The sequence below is a fragment of the Leptonotus elevatus genome, chromosome 7, assembly GCF_054856555.1.
Source record: "Leptonotus elevatus isolate MCC_2025b chromosome 7, RoL_Lele_1.0, whole genome shotgun sequence".
NCBI classification, from domain to species: Eukaryota; Metazoa; Chordata; class Actinopteri; order Syngnathiformes; family Syngnathidae; genus Leptonotus; species Leptonotus elevatus.
Window position 1 is genome coordinate 14,426,921 of NC_141245.1, and position 16,845 is coordinate 14,443,765.

The 16,845-nt window shown below is 39.4% G+C and overlaps 2 protein-coding genes across 8 annotated transcripts in view; one reads left to right on the forward strand and one right to left on the reverse strand.

The window, feature by feature from the left end:
- fli1 (Fli-1 proto-oncogene, ETS transcription factor) overlaps positions 1-9,568 on the forward strand; it is a 37,610-nt gene extending 28,042 nt beyond the window's left edge. For all 6 annotated transcript variants that reach the window (XM_086081294.1, XM_086081295.1, XM_086081296.1 and 3 more), the window contains 4 exons: positions 4,588-4,647; positions 4,772-4,831; positions 6,477-6,524; positions 6,596-9,568. In XM_086081294.1, the coding sequence (XP_085937420.1) occupies positions 4,588-4,647; positions 4,772-4,831; positions 6,477-6,524; positions 6,596-7,125 (698 nt within the window). In that variant the 3' untranslated portion in view covers positions 7,126-9,568. The remainder of the gene's footprint in view (positions 1-4,587; positions 4,648-4,771; positions 4,832-6,476; positions 6,525-6,595) is intronic.
- Positions 9,569-12,258: 2,690 nt separating this feature from the next.
- Positions 12,259-15,605, reverse strand: LOC147171043 (ATP-sensitive inward rectifier potassium channel 1-like). Of its 2 annotated transcripts, XM_086080851.1 has the most exons (3): positions 15,498-15,605; positions 13,373-14,071; positions 12,259-13,287 (listed from the first exon to the last, which is right to left on the reverse strand). In XM_086080851.1, exons 2-3 carry the CDS (start codon positions 14,051-14,053, stop codon positions 12,970-12,972), a joined length of 999 nt encoding a protein of 332 aa, XP_085936977.1. In that variant the 5' UTR covers positions 14,054-14,071; positions 15,498-15,605; the 3' UTR covers positions 12,259-12,969. The 2 variants fall into 2 exon arrangements, with proteins under 2 accessions (XP_085936977.1, XP_085936976.1); XM_086080850.1 differs by having other exon boundaries at positions 12,259-14,071.
- Between the last annotated feature and the right edge of the window lie 1,240 nt (positions 15,606-16,845).

The following is a 16,845-nucleotide window of genomic DNA, read 5'->3' on the forward strand; positions in this document are numbered from 1 at the left end:
ATTTTTTATTTTTTTTGTTGATTCAGTCTAACTGTAAAAATCTGTTGTTTTTGTTTTTGGGTCATTTTGTGTTAGCTTCTGTATGCAATGTTGGGATTTATGACTTGGAACATATTCATATGGTCCAGTTCATGTCAGCACACGAGGAAAGACAATGGTTGGTAATTGTGGGTGAGCAGCTTCCTCAAATAGTGGCCTGCGAAAAGCTGCTCAACGTTTCAGCCCTAACCCAGAAAGAATGAAGTGGAACCTCCAAAGTGAAATGCTTTAAAAGTTTGTGACATAAAAAATAAATAAAAAATCCCGTTTGACGTCAGCTCAGTAAACATGTTTTTTGTTTGTTTTGTTTTTTACAATTCATTAAATATCTCACCCATTATACATTACATATGACTAAATTTGTTCTATCAGTTCCTATCAAACTAGATGACAGTAAGTCTCTACTGAAACGCTCATGTTAACTTTATTGTACAGTAGTTAACTTATTTTTACTATGACAAGAATTTCACTCTACCGCTAATCTCCACAAGGGTCACGGCGGGCATACTGGAATTGAAGTATATTATACAAAAAAAATAGTAATAACAATAAATGAATAAAGAAAGAAAGAAAGAAAGAATATGTACATGTGTATGTGCCAGCATGCACTAGTTAGCCCAAGGACAACATGAGTAGACCACAGGTCTCTTCTAAAAATAGATCTCCAATGATTGGACACTGTGACTTACTAAGAATAATTAGGTAAAGAATGTTTAAAATTTTTTTTAACTTAACATAGTACAAGTTTCTTAAAGGGATACTTGACTCATTGAGCCATTTTCAGCAATAAAAAGTTAATATTTTATCCAGAATGAATTTGATAACTTCAGTATTTTTCATGTACAATTAATACCTTTAAAAACTAATTATTTACTTGCTGTTGACTGAAGATGACATCACCTCTGCTGAGGAAGTAGGTAACGACCAATCATGGCTCAGTTTGCTGACCAAACCCAGAAAGCAGGTGAGCCATGATTGGTCGTTACCTACTTCCTCAGCACAGATGATGTCTTCTTCAATCGAAAGAAATGGAAACATTTGTTTTTAAAGGTATTAATTTGTATAACAAAAAATACATAATGCAGTTATTAAATTCATTCTGGGCACAATATTAACTTTGTTACTGCTGAAAATGGCTCAATGAGTCAAACTATCGCTTTAATGTACCAAATATTTTATATTTTGTTTAAAAATAAAATAGATTATGTTCCAAAAAATGCTGTTTTTATTTACTCAACAACAACAACAACAAAAAAGGCATTTTAGAGATGTAACTTTGATATCGTAATACGGTGATATTTTTGCTCACGGTTATCATACCGCCAGAATCTAATATCTGCTCACACCTAGCTGTGGTTCTCCCTGAGTTTGGTAAATCAATGTGTTGTTTAATGTGGTGTTGAATTTGAAATTACTTTGTTTATTTTTCAAATGCTATAAATTAAAAACAACAACAATACCGAATATGCAGTGGTATCCTCACTTTATATGTCAAAAGGATTTTGTGGCTCACCTGCTTCTTTTTTTTTTTTTTTTTTTTTTCAGCTGTGTTAGATGAAAAAATATGATCTGTGTTGAGTATTTTTCATTGCCCGTCTCGGTGTTCCATAAAGATGGCTTTAAAAGCAACCAAGATGTGACTTTGCTTGTTGTGCCAGGCTTTCTCTCCCTAAAGTGACTCTCATCCTTCTCTCATCACGTCTTTCCACCTTTCTCGCCCTCTCTGCACGTGTCTAGCACTCGGGCCTTGTTTTGACTAACCGGTCGCGCAGTCAAAAGTCTCCCAGGAGCGTGCACCACACCCCAGACAAGAGTGGAAACTGGCTGGAGTCACAGTCAGAGCGAAGCCTGGAAAAATGAGGGAGGTGGGAGCTGGCGGGGGAGGCGATTTCGGGTTGCGCTTTTGGTTCGACGTCTGCGTGGCTGGCTCGCTCGGCGTTGCCCCCAGACCTTTTGACAGTTTTTTTTTTTGGTATGTTTTACATCTGCTGCTTCTCCTTCTGTGCTTTCGCTCCCCTCTCGCAACTTCTGGCTGCGGTGAACTCCACAAAAACATGAGTTACAAAAGTGGATTGCGGTGTCACACATTTTGTGGTGTCTCCACTTCTTTTTTTCTTTTTTTTTGTCGCGCTGTTATTTTGGTGAAGCCGACAACTTCAAATTGATATCAGTTTATGAACAAACATTTGTACAGTTCGGCCTTTGCTCACCAGGAAGTCCATTGCTATTGTTTTCCTTCAAAATTCCAAACATTTTGTCCTCTTTTCCAAAATTTGCTTCCCACTGATGATTTATTTCTTCCCGTCTCAATTCTAGCCACCATCTTCTTTGCATGTACAGTAGATGGAGCAGACCTTGCTGGGTTCCTCTCAAGGTGCTGTCGATGTGTTTTGGTGGGATGTCAGTGCTGGTGGTTAGAGTGAAGAGGTGGGGGTCAGAAAGGGCCAGTAAAACAAAGAGAGGTTGTCTACAGGCGAGGTAGGCAGGAAACACAAGTCTCCCAGGACTGGCTGCTCCTCAGCCTGCACCAGATTGAACCTGACAGCCCCTTCAGACACGGCAGCCTGTTTGTTCTTTGTCCCCTTTTGCTCTTTTTTCTTCTCTCTTTTCATCACTCTAATGACTTTTTGCAAGTTAATATCCATCGCCTTCATGCTTATAGCGGCGCTCGCAATTGCCATTTTACTACACTTTGAACATCTTGCCCCGGAATGGGCCCTTTGGGGAAATGTTTTAGGGTTTTAAATGTTTAATAGGTGGAAAATAATTGATGAGATGAAAAGATTACTCTGCCGCATACATTTTCCCATTTAGATTACTTTTTGAAATAATATATGACATTAATAATCCATTTAAAAGAAGTTTTTGAACTTGTGAATGAGCCTTTTTTTTTCCAGAGTTGAGCTATATTTCAAAGATAAATTAAAGTTGCATATTCTTTATTAGTATTATTTAGTATATTTAGTAGATTATTTTAGATGGGAGAGCATGTTTGTTTAGCTGTCAACATGTCTTTGTCCACAAGAGGGCAATATGGTACAATGGATAAGGGCGCTGATGATGATGAAAATGAGAACGATGATATTTCTGGTGCATGTTATATGATTTGTTAAAATTATTTATTTATTATTTACTGTATTTTGTATTTATTTATTTTCATGTTTTATGATTTTATATACTATATATATATATATATATATATATATATATATATATATATATATATATATATATATATATATATATATATATATATATATATATATATATATATATATATATATATATATATATATATATATATAATTTCAATAATAGATATTTTATTCCACAAGAGCCTCTATTAACAGCATATATCCGCATTAATGTAGCTACATAAAAAAAAATCCAAATTTGCCTTGTCATCTTGAGAGCTTTTTTAAAGATTCCGCTTCTACTAATGGGAAAAGGGATTGCCTCTTAACCTTGAAAACAGTGTTTGGATCCCAGTCGCGACCTCTGTCATCACTCTTACACCTCTCCTGCCTTCTGGGAGAAACACAACTGATTTGAATTGGAAATAAAATAAAAAAAAGAAGAAGAAAAAATAGTGTGGCTGCCAAACACTTTAGGATTCTGTGTGTTCTGGCAACTGTTTGAGCTGTGAGTATAATACAAGCATCAAAGGTGCTGGCCAGGTGCACTATGAGTAGAGCAGGGTGTCTTTGAGACTCAGCCAGGGGATCATCACATCCTCTGTTTTACCTGTTTGTGTCAGAGTGACTGATTGTTACTGCAGGCTCTCCAGATACACAAGCGAATCCACGCAAAAGTGAGCCAGGGTTGGCCGTTTGTCAAAATTTCATGACGGGAGGGAGTGAACGTGGAACTGTGAACTTTGGCCGTTAATTTGTCTTTTATTTGTGGCGAGGGGTGTCGCAAGGTGCCCGGTAAACTGTAATCGTTGTCCAACAGTGTGCCACACTCGTCCCTATGTGTGCCAAACACAACAAAACTGCTATGGCCAGATATCCTGTCAAGAGCCACTTCAGCCGCGTTCTCAACGATTGATTAATGTGCTGTTGGTACTGGATAAATAATCTGGTACACGGCGATGATAAATTGTCACCACATACAAGGGGGGATAATACATTGTGAATGTTGACAATGGAATCACAATTTGACCACAGCATCGATTCTCAAAGTGTGGTACAGGTCAGGTATGACTAAAAATTAAATTTAATTTGGAGTTTAATATTAGTGGAGTTTTTATCATGTCCTTGACGTCTAAGAAGAATTGATGTTCCATAATTAATCAATAGAGGAGGGAAGTGAAATTTTTTGTTCTATGGTTCATTACAATTTTCTTCTTTGGCATGTCATCTTTGGCACCTTTGCAAAGGCGTAGGCACAAACAAAAAGCTGAAATATACAGAAAAAAAACACAGACAGGGAGGCAAAGAAGCAAATTGCATAGAAAAAGACTTTTTCGTTATTGATATGTTTTAGACATAGCCTTAACGTTGCTCTCTAACTTTTATTTTATTTTTTATTTCATTTTTTTACTAGATCCTTCGTATGATGCTGTACGGCGAACGGGATGGTCAAACAACATGCACAGTGCCAAAGGTGAGGACTAAAAGCGCTTTACTATTCAGGTTCATGGATGTTAGCCAGTCTGGCACCGTCTCCAAGACATGAAGTCAAAGTGTCACCTGGTTACCTTGATTCCATTTTTTTTCTCCATCTGCAGGCTCACCAGTGGTTGCTCAGAATGTGACCAAGACTGCCGAGCAGCCCAGAGCTCAACCAGGTATCAGCTCTTAAGTTAACCTTCTTTTTTTGGGGCGATCACTGCAGCAAACCCTGTAAATTGGTAGAATGATTTTAAAGTGAGCTAAAACTAAAGACAGTACAATATGTGCAAAAATCATCACATAATGTACCAAAACTTAGAAAATGCTCACTAACACATGACTTCATATTCAACAGGGATGAGCTGCCATTTCAACAAAATAAATAAATAAAGGAATGGGTTGTTATCTTTCACTCATGTACATGAAAATAGACAATTGATGAGACCATCTGAACTCTGTTGCTAACTAAAACAGTAGCACCTATCGAGGCACATAAAACATGCAGACTTAAAGCATGCAAGCACTCAAAAAATAGTTAAGTAAAAAAAACTTGAGTCAAAAAGGGACCAACTCAACTTTTTGGGTTACTCAGTTGACACAAACAGTTGGGTCAAATGAATAACCCACAAAACAACCCAAAAAATTGGTTTGCTTTGTGAGTTATTACTTTAATTGTACCCAACAGTTAATTGTTGACCCAGTTCAATTAGGTTATTAAAATGATCCACAAAGTTGGGTCAAATGAATAACCCACCAACAACCCAACCAATTGGGTTGACAACCCAACATTTTGGATCAAATAACTAAAAAAGTTGAGTCGGTTCATTTTTCGACCAAATTCAATTGGATTAGTCAATTAACCGAAAATGCTGTGTCAAATGAATAAGCCACAAAACAACACCAAAAATTAGATTGCTTTGAGGGTTATTAATTTAAAAATAACCCCGACTGTCATGACAAGTTTGCTCTATATTACTTATTTGGTTCTTACTAACATAACTATGAGATTCAGTTTAATACATTTTGTAGAAACTTTATTTGGACACCGCCATTTTTATTTACATCGCAACGCGGCTGGCTCTCTGCCTAGCAATAGGAACGCCAATAAAGAAAGCAAGTAAGCCTTGCAGCGTTCCTAAAGAAACAACATGCGATCGGGAGAGTCACCCTCCCGCACGCCGTGCTCTTGTCATTCACCAAACACATTCAAGGGTTTTGATCGTCCCTTTAGGAACGCAACGGAGGCTTGCCTTGCATTCGTTATAGCGTTTCACATTGCTCGGCAGAGAGCCTGCTGCCATTCTACGTCGCTTTGCACTGAATGCGTTGAGACGTAAATAACAATGGCGGTGTACGTCCAAATAAAGTTTCTACAAAATGTATTAAAGTGGAAAGGATTTTTGAAAAATGAATCTCATAGTTATGATAGTAACAACGAAATAAATAATATAGAGCAAACATGACATTACATTCGGGGTTCCTTTTAATTGTACCCAACTTTTTGGTTTAAATAATTCAAAAAGTTGGGTCGGTTAATTTTTGACCCAGTTCAATTGGGATATTCAATTGATCCACAACGTTGGGTCAAATGAATAACCCACAAAACAACCCATACAAATTGGGTTGCCAACCCAACGTTTTGGATTAAATAACTAAAAAAGCTGGGTCATTCATTTTTTACCCAATTTGGGTTATTTTTGACCCAGTTGTTTTTAGAGTACTAATAATAGTCTTTCACTACTCCAGTTACCGCTGTTCTGTGCCAATTAGTGCAGGTCACAGTCATTTTCATGAGCATAACGTGTGTGCGTTTGTTCACAGATCCTTACCAGATACTTGGTCCCACCAGCAGTCGCCTAGCCAATCCTGGTAAGTATGCTAATTAACATATCAGTAAAATATTTTAGTGCATCTTTCACTCAAGTTCTTCTGCCCGTCAGGTTCAGGCCAGATCCAACTTTGGCAGTTCCTTTTGGAGCTCCTGTCGGACAGCGCCAACGCCGGCTGCATCACCTGGGAGGGCACCAACGGCGAGTTCAAGATGACGGACCCGGACGAGGTGGCGCGGCGCTGGGGCGAGCGCAAGAGCAAACCAAACATGAACTACGACAAACTGAGCCGAGCGCTGCGCTACTACTACGACAAAAACATCATGACCAAAGTGCACGGCAAGCGCTACGCCTACAAGTTTGACTTCCACGGCATCGCCCAGGCGCTGCAGCCGCATCCCACCGAGTCGTCCATGTACAAGTACCCCTCGGACCTAGCCTACGTGCCTTCTTATCACAGCCACCAGCAAAAGGTCAACTTCGTATCCCCTCACCCTCCGTCTATGCCAGTTACCTCCTCCAACTTCTTCGGACCAACTGCTCCATACTGGAGCTCGCCCACTGCCGGCATCTACCCCAACCCCAACGTCCCCCGCCACCCGAACACCCACGTGCCTTCCCATCTGGGTAGCTACTATTAAACACCGCTATCTAACCACCCACTAGCCACGCCCGCCATTGCTGACCTGCACTCCCAATGACGCTGTATCCTAATGAAGGCAATGAAGAGGCAAATCCAAAGAGATTATTTTATATTTGTTAAGAATTTCTAAACAACTGGATGCTACGGTCTAAAATGGAATACTACTTAACCTTTAGAAGACTTGATGTTTTGGACATGTGCCTTTATCTTCCACATCTTCCTGAAAGCTGCACCCAGTTCTTCTCCAAAACCAAACCAAAGTCTGAGGACAGAAGAGCAATCTTGTCTGCCTCCTCAGCCCAGACATGGCCCTTTATTTACGGGTCTCAATCTGCATCCTCCTGAGTACATTATAGCCATTATGCTTGAAAGCATCTGCTCTTTCCACCATCTACAACCTTGCCGGGGTTTGTTATTCCCACCACATCGAAGCCTTCATCTTTTTTTTCTCTTTCTCCACTGCCTCTGCTCGTCCATCTGTATCATTTTATGTGTGTAGAGAGAGTCTTCTGGAATTTGCTGGAAAAGAAGGAGCCCCCACACACACACACACACACACACACACACACACATACAAGACACGGACCTTTCTCGGCACTGAATGAAAGTTGGCAACTGGAATATGCCATTCACAATTTAATTTATCCTCCAAACTGGAAGGCATGAGAGGAGTTCAATAGCGGAGAAGGAAGCGCTGTATGTCTGCTGAACTGTCAGTTGTGCTTTAAATGCTTTGTGCATTGCGTGTGGAGTTGATGACAGGCCACGTGTACAGCTTTGTTGTGCTGAGGAAGCCGAGTCAAGGCCTTAATCGAAGCAATTTTGCAACAAGTCAACCCAGGCCGACACACTCGGCTATTAAAAGTTTACTGCCTCGAAGCCATGTTTTGTCTCTCGACCATGTCAGTATTAATGTGAATGTTGTCCAGTTTGTGTCTTAAAAGAGGATGCAAAATCTTAAATTGTCAGGTGTTTTCATTTGGTGACAGCAAAAGTCAATCATTTTAAGACTTTCTCTTGGTTTCATCATTGTTATAAAGATTGTAAATATAGAATAAGTGTGTTGCAATAAAATGAGTGCATCCAGTTTTTTAATGTGATCAAATGAGCATTAAACCTCAACAGTCCAGTCGCAATTCGACTTCCCTGATGAAAAATCTGACAATTTTTGATTTGTTGAATGACTGCCACTGCGTCTCATCTCCTTTTGGGGCAAGTCAGGATCATGTAGGTCACACTGACAAGTGGCTTTCTCAATTCGTTGTGTCAAGTTGCATATTACCAGGGCTGGATCCTAGTTTGAGAGCAGCATGTATGCTTGAATGTTAGTTTCTCACTGATCTAAAGGCCAGATAAACATGCACATGGACTTCCTCTTCATGTCATCGCATCATATCAGAACATTTTCATCTTCAGGTGCACACGCTGTTATTAGCAAATGCATTCCATGACCAGTAAGGGAAGGGGACACTTGAAAGTTAAATGACGTTGGACTATGTTTATCGGAGAACAAAACCAATTTAAAATATGACGAGATGAAACAAGGAATTCCTCAGATTCGCAAACGCTGTGCGTTTGTCAGACCTATTTTTTATTATTTTATATGCATCAGTCAACTAGGCATTAAAGCAACTTACTGTATAAATTATGCAGAGTTATTTTCATATGTGACACAGTATTAAAAAGAGACAAGAGAATTAATACGAGTTGACCTCGGTCAAAAAATGCAAAACTTTGAAGTCCATTTCTGCTCAGTAGTTTTTTCAGCAGTTAAGCGTTTTTATATTTGTACATTTGGGCAATACATTTTTAGCTTTTTTTTTCTTCTTTTTTTTTGCTTCTTCTTATTGTTATTATTTTGTATGAGATTGTGTAACATCCCAAGTGCCTTTGTGTGCACAAGCTATTTTTAGCCTTCTCCCAAAACACAAGTGACTGCTTGAATCCAATAACAGGGACCTTTTGACTCTGTATGCAACATGTGATTAGGATGGTTCACTTTTGAAGCCAAATAGTCTTAAAATTGGTGGAAATGAAGAACGTGTATGTAAAGTAATGCAAATAGCATTAACATTCACCAGCTTCCCGCTGAATTAAAAAGGGGAACTTGCAATTTGTAATGCACCCTGAACATTCCTTTTATTTTACAAAATCAATCAAAAGGGATCTATACTACTTCTTATAAGTAATGTATTTTAAATATCATATATATATATATAAATATATATAAATAAATATATATATATATATATATACGTGTGTGTATATGTGTGTGTATAATTTCACAATTAACCATGACATTATTATTATTATATTGTTATTATATTATTGTTATTATTATTGTTATTATTGCTGTCATTCCTGCAATGTATGAAGTCATACCTTTTCAAAAAGGGCTTTTGTATAGGAAAATGTGAGAAATAAATGTTTTTACCTCTCAAGTTTGCTCCTGTTACCTATCAATGGCTCCAGTGTGTTTCCATGGCAACTCAACCACTTTTCATTTTGAGAATAATTGGCCTCAAGTTCGTGAGAAATGTTTTCTTTTCTTTCATGAAGCAAGGTGAATATTTAATTAATGATTGGCATTTCATTGTTTTACAAAAACATAAAACCTCATATTGGTAAAGGCCATTTGACTGCACTCTGCGGGCGGGTACAATCGCACAACAGCAAATAAACACTATCATTCACCGTGACTGTTATGCAACTTTGTTGTGAGAAAGAGATGCCAAATAAATGTTGGGAGGATGCGTGTGTGCGTGTTTTGAATTGCAACATGACAACATGACAGCACTACCAACCACGTGCACCCTCATCTCGCGCTCAAACTTTCCCAATTTTACAATCACCCTGGAAAGCATTGAAGCATAAATGCTGTTTATCATATAACTCAAATGACAGTAACCATTAGTTCAGTTGCACATGAAGCCGTTTCTCAATTAACGATAAAAATATCTGAACGTTGAACATAGCCGTTTCACACATATACTGGAATCTGTAGTATTGAGTGTGATATCATAGGAGCCAGGCACACCAAGATGCAAACAGCTACAGTCTGTGGAAATCTCTATTCATCCATATATTCTGAGGTCAGGTTGTGGGGGGCAGCAACCGTTAGCAAGAAAGCCGAGGGCAGGAAACCACACTGCTCCTCCATCTTCTCCAGCCTCCAAGAATAGACCTTACCAGGGAGGCTGAGTAGAGCGATCCCTCCGTAGTTGGAACACACCCTGCAATCCCCGTTCTTAAAAATAGGGCCCACGACCCAGGTCTGCCAATCCAGAGGCACTGTCCCCGATGTGATGTTGCAGAGGCGTGTCCACCAGGACATCACCACAACATCCAGAGCCTTTAGGAACTTCAGGCGGATCTCATCCACCAGGGAGTTTTTCAACCACCACGGTGACTTCAATCCCAGAGATCCCTCCAAAGATCCAAAAAGGTCTGATAAGACTCCTCCTTCAAATGCTGCTACGACAGGCACTGACCACCTTACGGCCACAGTTCCGATCGGCCACCTCAACAGTGGACAGGCTGAATTTCTGCCCGATACGATCTCACAATACGTTTGGGTCTGCAGGTCGGAACGGCATCTTCCCCCACCATCGGAGCCAACTCACCACCAGGTGGCCGTCAGTTGATAGCTCCGCCCCTCTCTTCACCCAAGTGTCCAAAACATGCTGAAAATAACCATCCATCCATCCATTTTCTTAACCGCTCATTCCTCACTAGGGTCGCGGGGGTGCTGGAGCCTATTCCAGCTGGCTTCGGGCAGTAGGCGGGGTACACCCTGAACTGGTTGCCAGCCAATCACAGGGCACACAGAGACGAACAACCATTCACACCTAGGGACAATTTTAGTGTTCAATTAACCTGCCATGCATGTTTTTTGGAATGTGGGAGGAAACCAAAGTACCCGGAGAAAACCCACGCAAGCACGGGGAGAACATGCAAACTCCACCCAGGAAGGCCGAAGCCCGGACTCGATGAAAATAACCATATCCTATAAAAAAATAATTAGATGCATATTGACTGTATATAACAGACAAACATGTGAGGTAATGTTTGTTCCCGTTTTGTTATTGTTTTGTTTTTTGCAACAGGGATTTCCAAATTATTTTAAAACACTGTGGCAGGTAGATACTGACAGCGGTAAATGTGCATTCATGTGTCCAGATACTGAGGAAGTAAGGAGAATAAATTCAGATGAACGCAATGATTGCGCCGTGGGAAATTGTATTATATCTCACTTAATTCATTACAAAAGTAATATTTATTGATTCTAAATATATCTTTATTTATCTACCTGTATCTTTGACAGTGATGTGTAGTATATAGATTTGTCTGATGTGAAATGGGTCCCTTGGCTGGATTAGAGGAGTATTACTCTTTGACTCTTCTGTTTGTCACAACTTCACTTTGTTTAGATCAAAATCCGTAATAGGGGTTGCCGGCTGGCAGTATGATGCGTTGACCTTTTTGATTATGTAAATAAGAGGGGTGTCAGGCGATTAAATGTTTTAATTGTAATTAATTGCATGACTTCAATAGTTAACTCACGATTAATTTAATTAATTTTATATATGTTCTAAATGTCATTGATACAGTAATTTCACAATAAATCAAAAAAATTAGTTAAAATTAAAAAGATGTACTGTACAGTAAAAAAAAAAAAGTGTGATATTGATTTGTGTTGAGGTTATTTTTCTGCCACCAGATGGCACAATTGCGTTGGTGACAGCTCAGTACATTTATTTTCATATTAAGAGCTATCTAATACATACATAACATAAAGTAACTTGTGAAATTCTGCAGATTTTATAAAATAAATAACTTGAACCCAGTCTCCTCAAATATATGCATTATTATTACATTTATTACTGCAAATTTTTGACGTGAACGTATCTGCTGCATTGCGACTGGAATTCCACCCAGTCAAGGCTTTCCAAGTAAGGGGCGGTCATTAATCGCGCGTTAATTTTTTTTTTTAAAGAAACTTTAAATTAACTCAAAATGAACGCACTAATTTTGACACCCCAGTAAATACTCATTTCAAATGGAGAGCAATGAAAGGCAGACATTGAGTGTAAAAATATTTTTATTTCAGTTGTTTCCCCCCTGAGATAAAAAAAAACAAAAACATACAAATATTTGATTGCATTGCACGCAGCCACAATTTAAGTGTTTCAAGAAAACAATGTTCTCCAACTATACCATCACTCCAAAGTTCCACATTAAACCTGTGTGAGTGCCAGTTCCGGAATAGATAAACAAAGGCTAATGTTTCAAGCCCAAGTGTCTTTTTGTGTATGGCAGACAAAACTGGCATGAATTATTAAACAACCGCTACTATTGTTTTCTCATCCATGACCATTGCAAGGCACCCAAAACAAGTTGTTCAAGTAAGATTCATACACAAAATAATACAGTCTTTTGCTATCCTCGGTAAATCTGATGTGCAGGGCCTGAGGTAAATTAGAGCGACTCATCTTCATTCGCAGCCAGAGCTCATTCGAGTACATTTCTCTTGTGGGAGGGAGGACCTACAGGAAATTCATCCTTTTCTCTTCTGGTATTTCAAATAAGCCATTTTCATGACATGGCAACAGGTTCTTGGATGAGACATTGAGAGGTGTGGCTTTACATACATACCATCAATTGTTCACAATCACTTCATTGACTCACAAACGATAAGGAAGTTATCGTCCAAACATATTTTGGGATGCTTAAGGGGTTCATCAGTGAGCGGTAAGTAAAAGTCATCTACCAGAGTGTCTTGTTCACCGCCTCTGTGGTCGGTCTTACATCTTGGTGAAACCCGCAGAGTCATTGATATCAATCACTTCAAAACCCTGGTTATCGAGTCCATCTTTAGAGTGGTGGTGGTGACCTTTGATGTTGTGGAAACAGTAGGCACAGTGTGCGGTGGCCACAGGCACCACCTTGGAAAAGTTGGAGAAATCCACCCTGTATTTACCTTCTTTGCTTCTGGAGATGATTGGCAGGAAATTGTAGCCCCACATGATCTCCTGGGGAATAAAGGAGGTCCGGACTTGACAGGAGGAGCTGGTGGACTCGGCGGTACCGTCCAAGAACACAACCAGCTCAAACTCTTGCTTGTGGAGTGTGTCCACCGCCATCTCGAAGAACGGGCTGCCTTTGGTGATGACGTGACAAAGTGTGAGCGGGCACACAAAGAAAAGGTTGTCCTTTCCAGCGTCCACCATGAAGTCAATGTTCACCTGGTCCATGATGATTGTCTCGCCATCCGCCGTATTGGTGGTTCTCAGCAGCTTGCCGTAGATCTGGCTTCCGATCATGAGGGTCTTGCGAAGGTTGGCCACCCGTATTGACAAGCAGAGCGCGCCATTCTTTGGGCTGATAACAGCCACGTCACTGAACGAGATGGTCTTTGCTCTCTTTTTAGGTGAGGAAATTTTAGATAAGATGATTCCACACATGAAGCAGTTGATGACGGCGCCAAGGAGAGACTGGATAATGAGAAGGGCCACAGCACCGGGGCAAACAGGAGTGAGGGCTCGGCCACCGTACCCGATGGTGGTTTGGGTCTCAAGGGAGTACAGGAATGCAGTGGTGAGTCCGTCAACATTATCAACACAAGGCATGTGGTCCGCAGTGGGCTCCTGCCATGGCAGATCTCCATTACTACGGGCAATCCAGTACCAGAGCAGGCCAAAAATGAACCAGCTCAGGGTGAAAGACGCGATGAAGAATAAGAGCACAAAACGCCACCGGATCTCCACGAATGTGGTCCAGTAGTCGGCCAGGAAAGCAAAGTGTTTGCTGTACTTGATGTTTCCGTATTCGATGTTGCAATGGCCGTCTTTGGTCACCAGCCTGGTCCTGCGACTCTTTCGCTCAGCCAGGTAGCTCTGGAGACGTTTGTTGAAAGGTCCGAACATATTCGACAAGTCCAAAACCTTGAAGACAGCAACAACAACAAAAATATCAACACATAGTTTAGTAGTTTTCGTTGGTATTTTGCATGGCATAAATCTTGGGAACATGACCCAGCTTAATTAGCCCAATAAATCAACCAATAGGAGAACACTTCCGACAACTTCAAGCGGAAAAAGTAGCATTAAAAAAATATGTAAACCTTAGCAGAAAACAAACTGTTCAGATAACATTTGAGTTCAGGCACAATTAGCTGACTAAAGCTTCCAAAACAACTATGTGCCTATTTTTGCTGAGTCATGTGAACACACAAACGTGATCATACACTTGTCGGTAAGCCTTAATTAGTACAAAACAACCTGTACAGTGAATTGACTTTTTGTTTTGTTTTTTCATCCTTCAAAGCTCACGTTTAATATTTTTTATTTGCATCCCTTTTCATGGGCCGGTTGTTAATTAACTGCACTAATTTCTTATCTGCAATTAGACGAACACAACAGTCAGTCGCCTGAGGTTGATAATAGTCATCTCAGTGTTTCACATTATGATTAAAAAAGTTTATAGCTTGTTATTATTCTGCAGTCTATAACTCAGTTGTGGTCTATTGATGCTGAATATTAACCGCTTATTTTGTTCTTCTTAGTCAAATTGAAGGAACAATAATTAGGATTATTACATAATTACACATCATCTAGAATGTTTAGATGATTGTGTTTTAGTGTCTAATTCTGCACAATATCTATTGTTCTAAATTGTTTGCAGTCTGTGCACATCCGTCCTAAATTTAATACAAAGGTGAGTAAAACAAAACATAAAAATGTACTTAATAACTTATTAGCAATACAAATTCAATTTAGCTAGTGAGCTACATGACAGTTTGATGAGGTAATTTAAACCGTTTAATTAAAACTAATTGCTCTTAAAAGATGAGCATGGAATTTAGTGAAAATAGGATTTGAAATTTGCTCACAGGGATTGGATCAAAATACCCGTCGACAGGTGCAGAGGTCTCAGTGAAAGTTAAAAAAAATCTTTTGTTTGCAGTGATTGCCTCAAAAGTTGGGCAAATTTAGTTGGGGCTAGTTTCATAAGTTTCGACAATAATTCTGCCGGACCATAAAAATGAAGTAATGCCTGATTTTTTTTTTTCAGTAAAATGTTAGATAGTACTACTTTTGTTAGTTTCAACTTATTTCAGTGACTATAGGGATTTTTCTTTTATCAATCAAATTATAGAATTTCGGGCTTAATTAAATTTAAAATGACATGAGAGGATTCAAGTTAGCCTAAAAATGAATTCACACGCTTGTGTAAAATAAAAAAATCTATAACATATGTTGAAAAAAAAGTCAAGGTTGTGTGCTTTACATAATAAAATCATAACTATATCTAACTACAAATTAACATACTATGGCTTGCCATGAATAAGTAATAATGAAGAATTCTCACCTATATGGATGCAAACTAGCTTGCGGCACATCCAGCTAAGTGTTGATCTCCAACTCCACCTCTTTGGTCGTCTTCTCAGTTGAATGGCAGAGTTTTATAGGTGTGTCCTCTTATGCCTGCTCCGCTGCACCTGCGTACATTTATACTGTCCTCGCACGGCGGACCGGTCAGGTAGTGTTTACGCCCACAGAAACACCAAGTAAGCCCCGACCCCACCTACAAATGCATAGTTACCCTTCCCCCGGCTCTATGTAGCTGTGTTTACCCCACAGACGCCTGGCACCGAGGGCCAAGCTGACCTCAATCCACTCCCCGTGCAGGTCCTTTCCCTTTCTAGTTTGATATCACTCATTTCTGGATAAAGGCCAAGTGAATGTTTAGAATATAAATGGAAAAGTTTTGTATCGGCAAGTTCCACGTTTATGTGTCTGAGGAACAAAGAGAATGTGAGCAATTATTTAATTTGGAGCCAAATGTGGCTGCAGTCCACCTCTTTTGTTTTCATATTGCCCTTTTGTGGAATGCATGCAAGGTGTATTTCTATATCGACAGTATTTTTACAGTAATTATTGATTATAACTACAGTATGCATTACAAGTATATGTATCACATGTGATGTGACAAAATGAAATTCATACCGCCACTTCTCGTGAAATGCAAAAAAAAGAAAGAAAGTTGTCTCCGTCAATTACAGATCAGCACAACGCCTTAACCGCAACCAAAGAGCCGCGCTGTTGTGAAATATGAGGAAGATGGAGCAAAAATAGGTGATGAAGTGGGACAAGAGTTGACAAGAGATACAAAGCGTAGATGCTTCAGATCCTACCTACCTGGGGATATTCTCAATGCTGAAAGGGCAAAAGTTGCAAATTATAGTCAGAGTCATTTTTCAGCACTATTGTTCCTAAATCTGTTTCAGTATTACTTTCCGAGTTGTAGAACACATGTTCTGCACCCACAAAGCCGTATTGTTCGCACACAGTGCTATTATGGTTGAATGTTTCTGTTAATCTATGCCCTTGTAAAAGGATGTTAAGCATTAGGCATTCAAATCTCTTTTATTATTTTATTGTTTGATCAACGTTGTTATTTGTGATGCCTTTTATTGTATCTGATGGGCCTGCAAATAGCCGCCATTAGCGTAGTGATCGCCGGACCAGTTTGGCAGCTTTGGAAGTTACTTTTGACTGCTAGTTATTCAAAACAATGGTCAGTCAGTGACTGACAATGAATAATAATGACCCCTGCTCTCCAAAAAATATATAAACAAATAAAGGATGTTTGCTACACTGCAATCAAACTGAGAAGAATTGGTGACCAAGAAGCAGTCAGAAAAAGTATTTTGTTT

Coding starts and splice junctions, on each gene's coding strand:
- LOC147171043 (XM_086080850.1), bottom strand. CDS start 14,053: ATGTTCGGACCTTTCAACAAACGTCTCCAGAGCTACCTGGCTGAGCGA.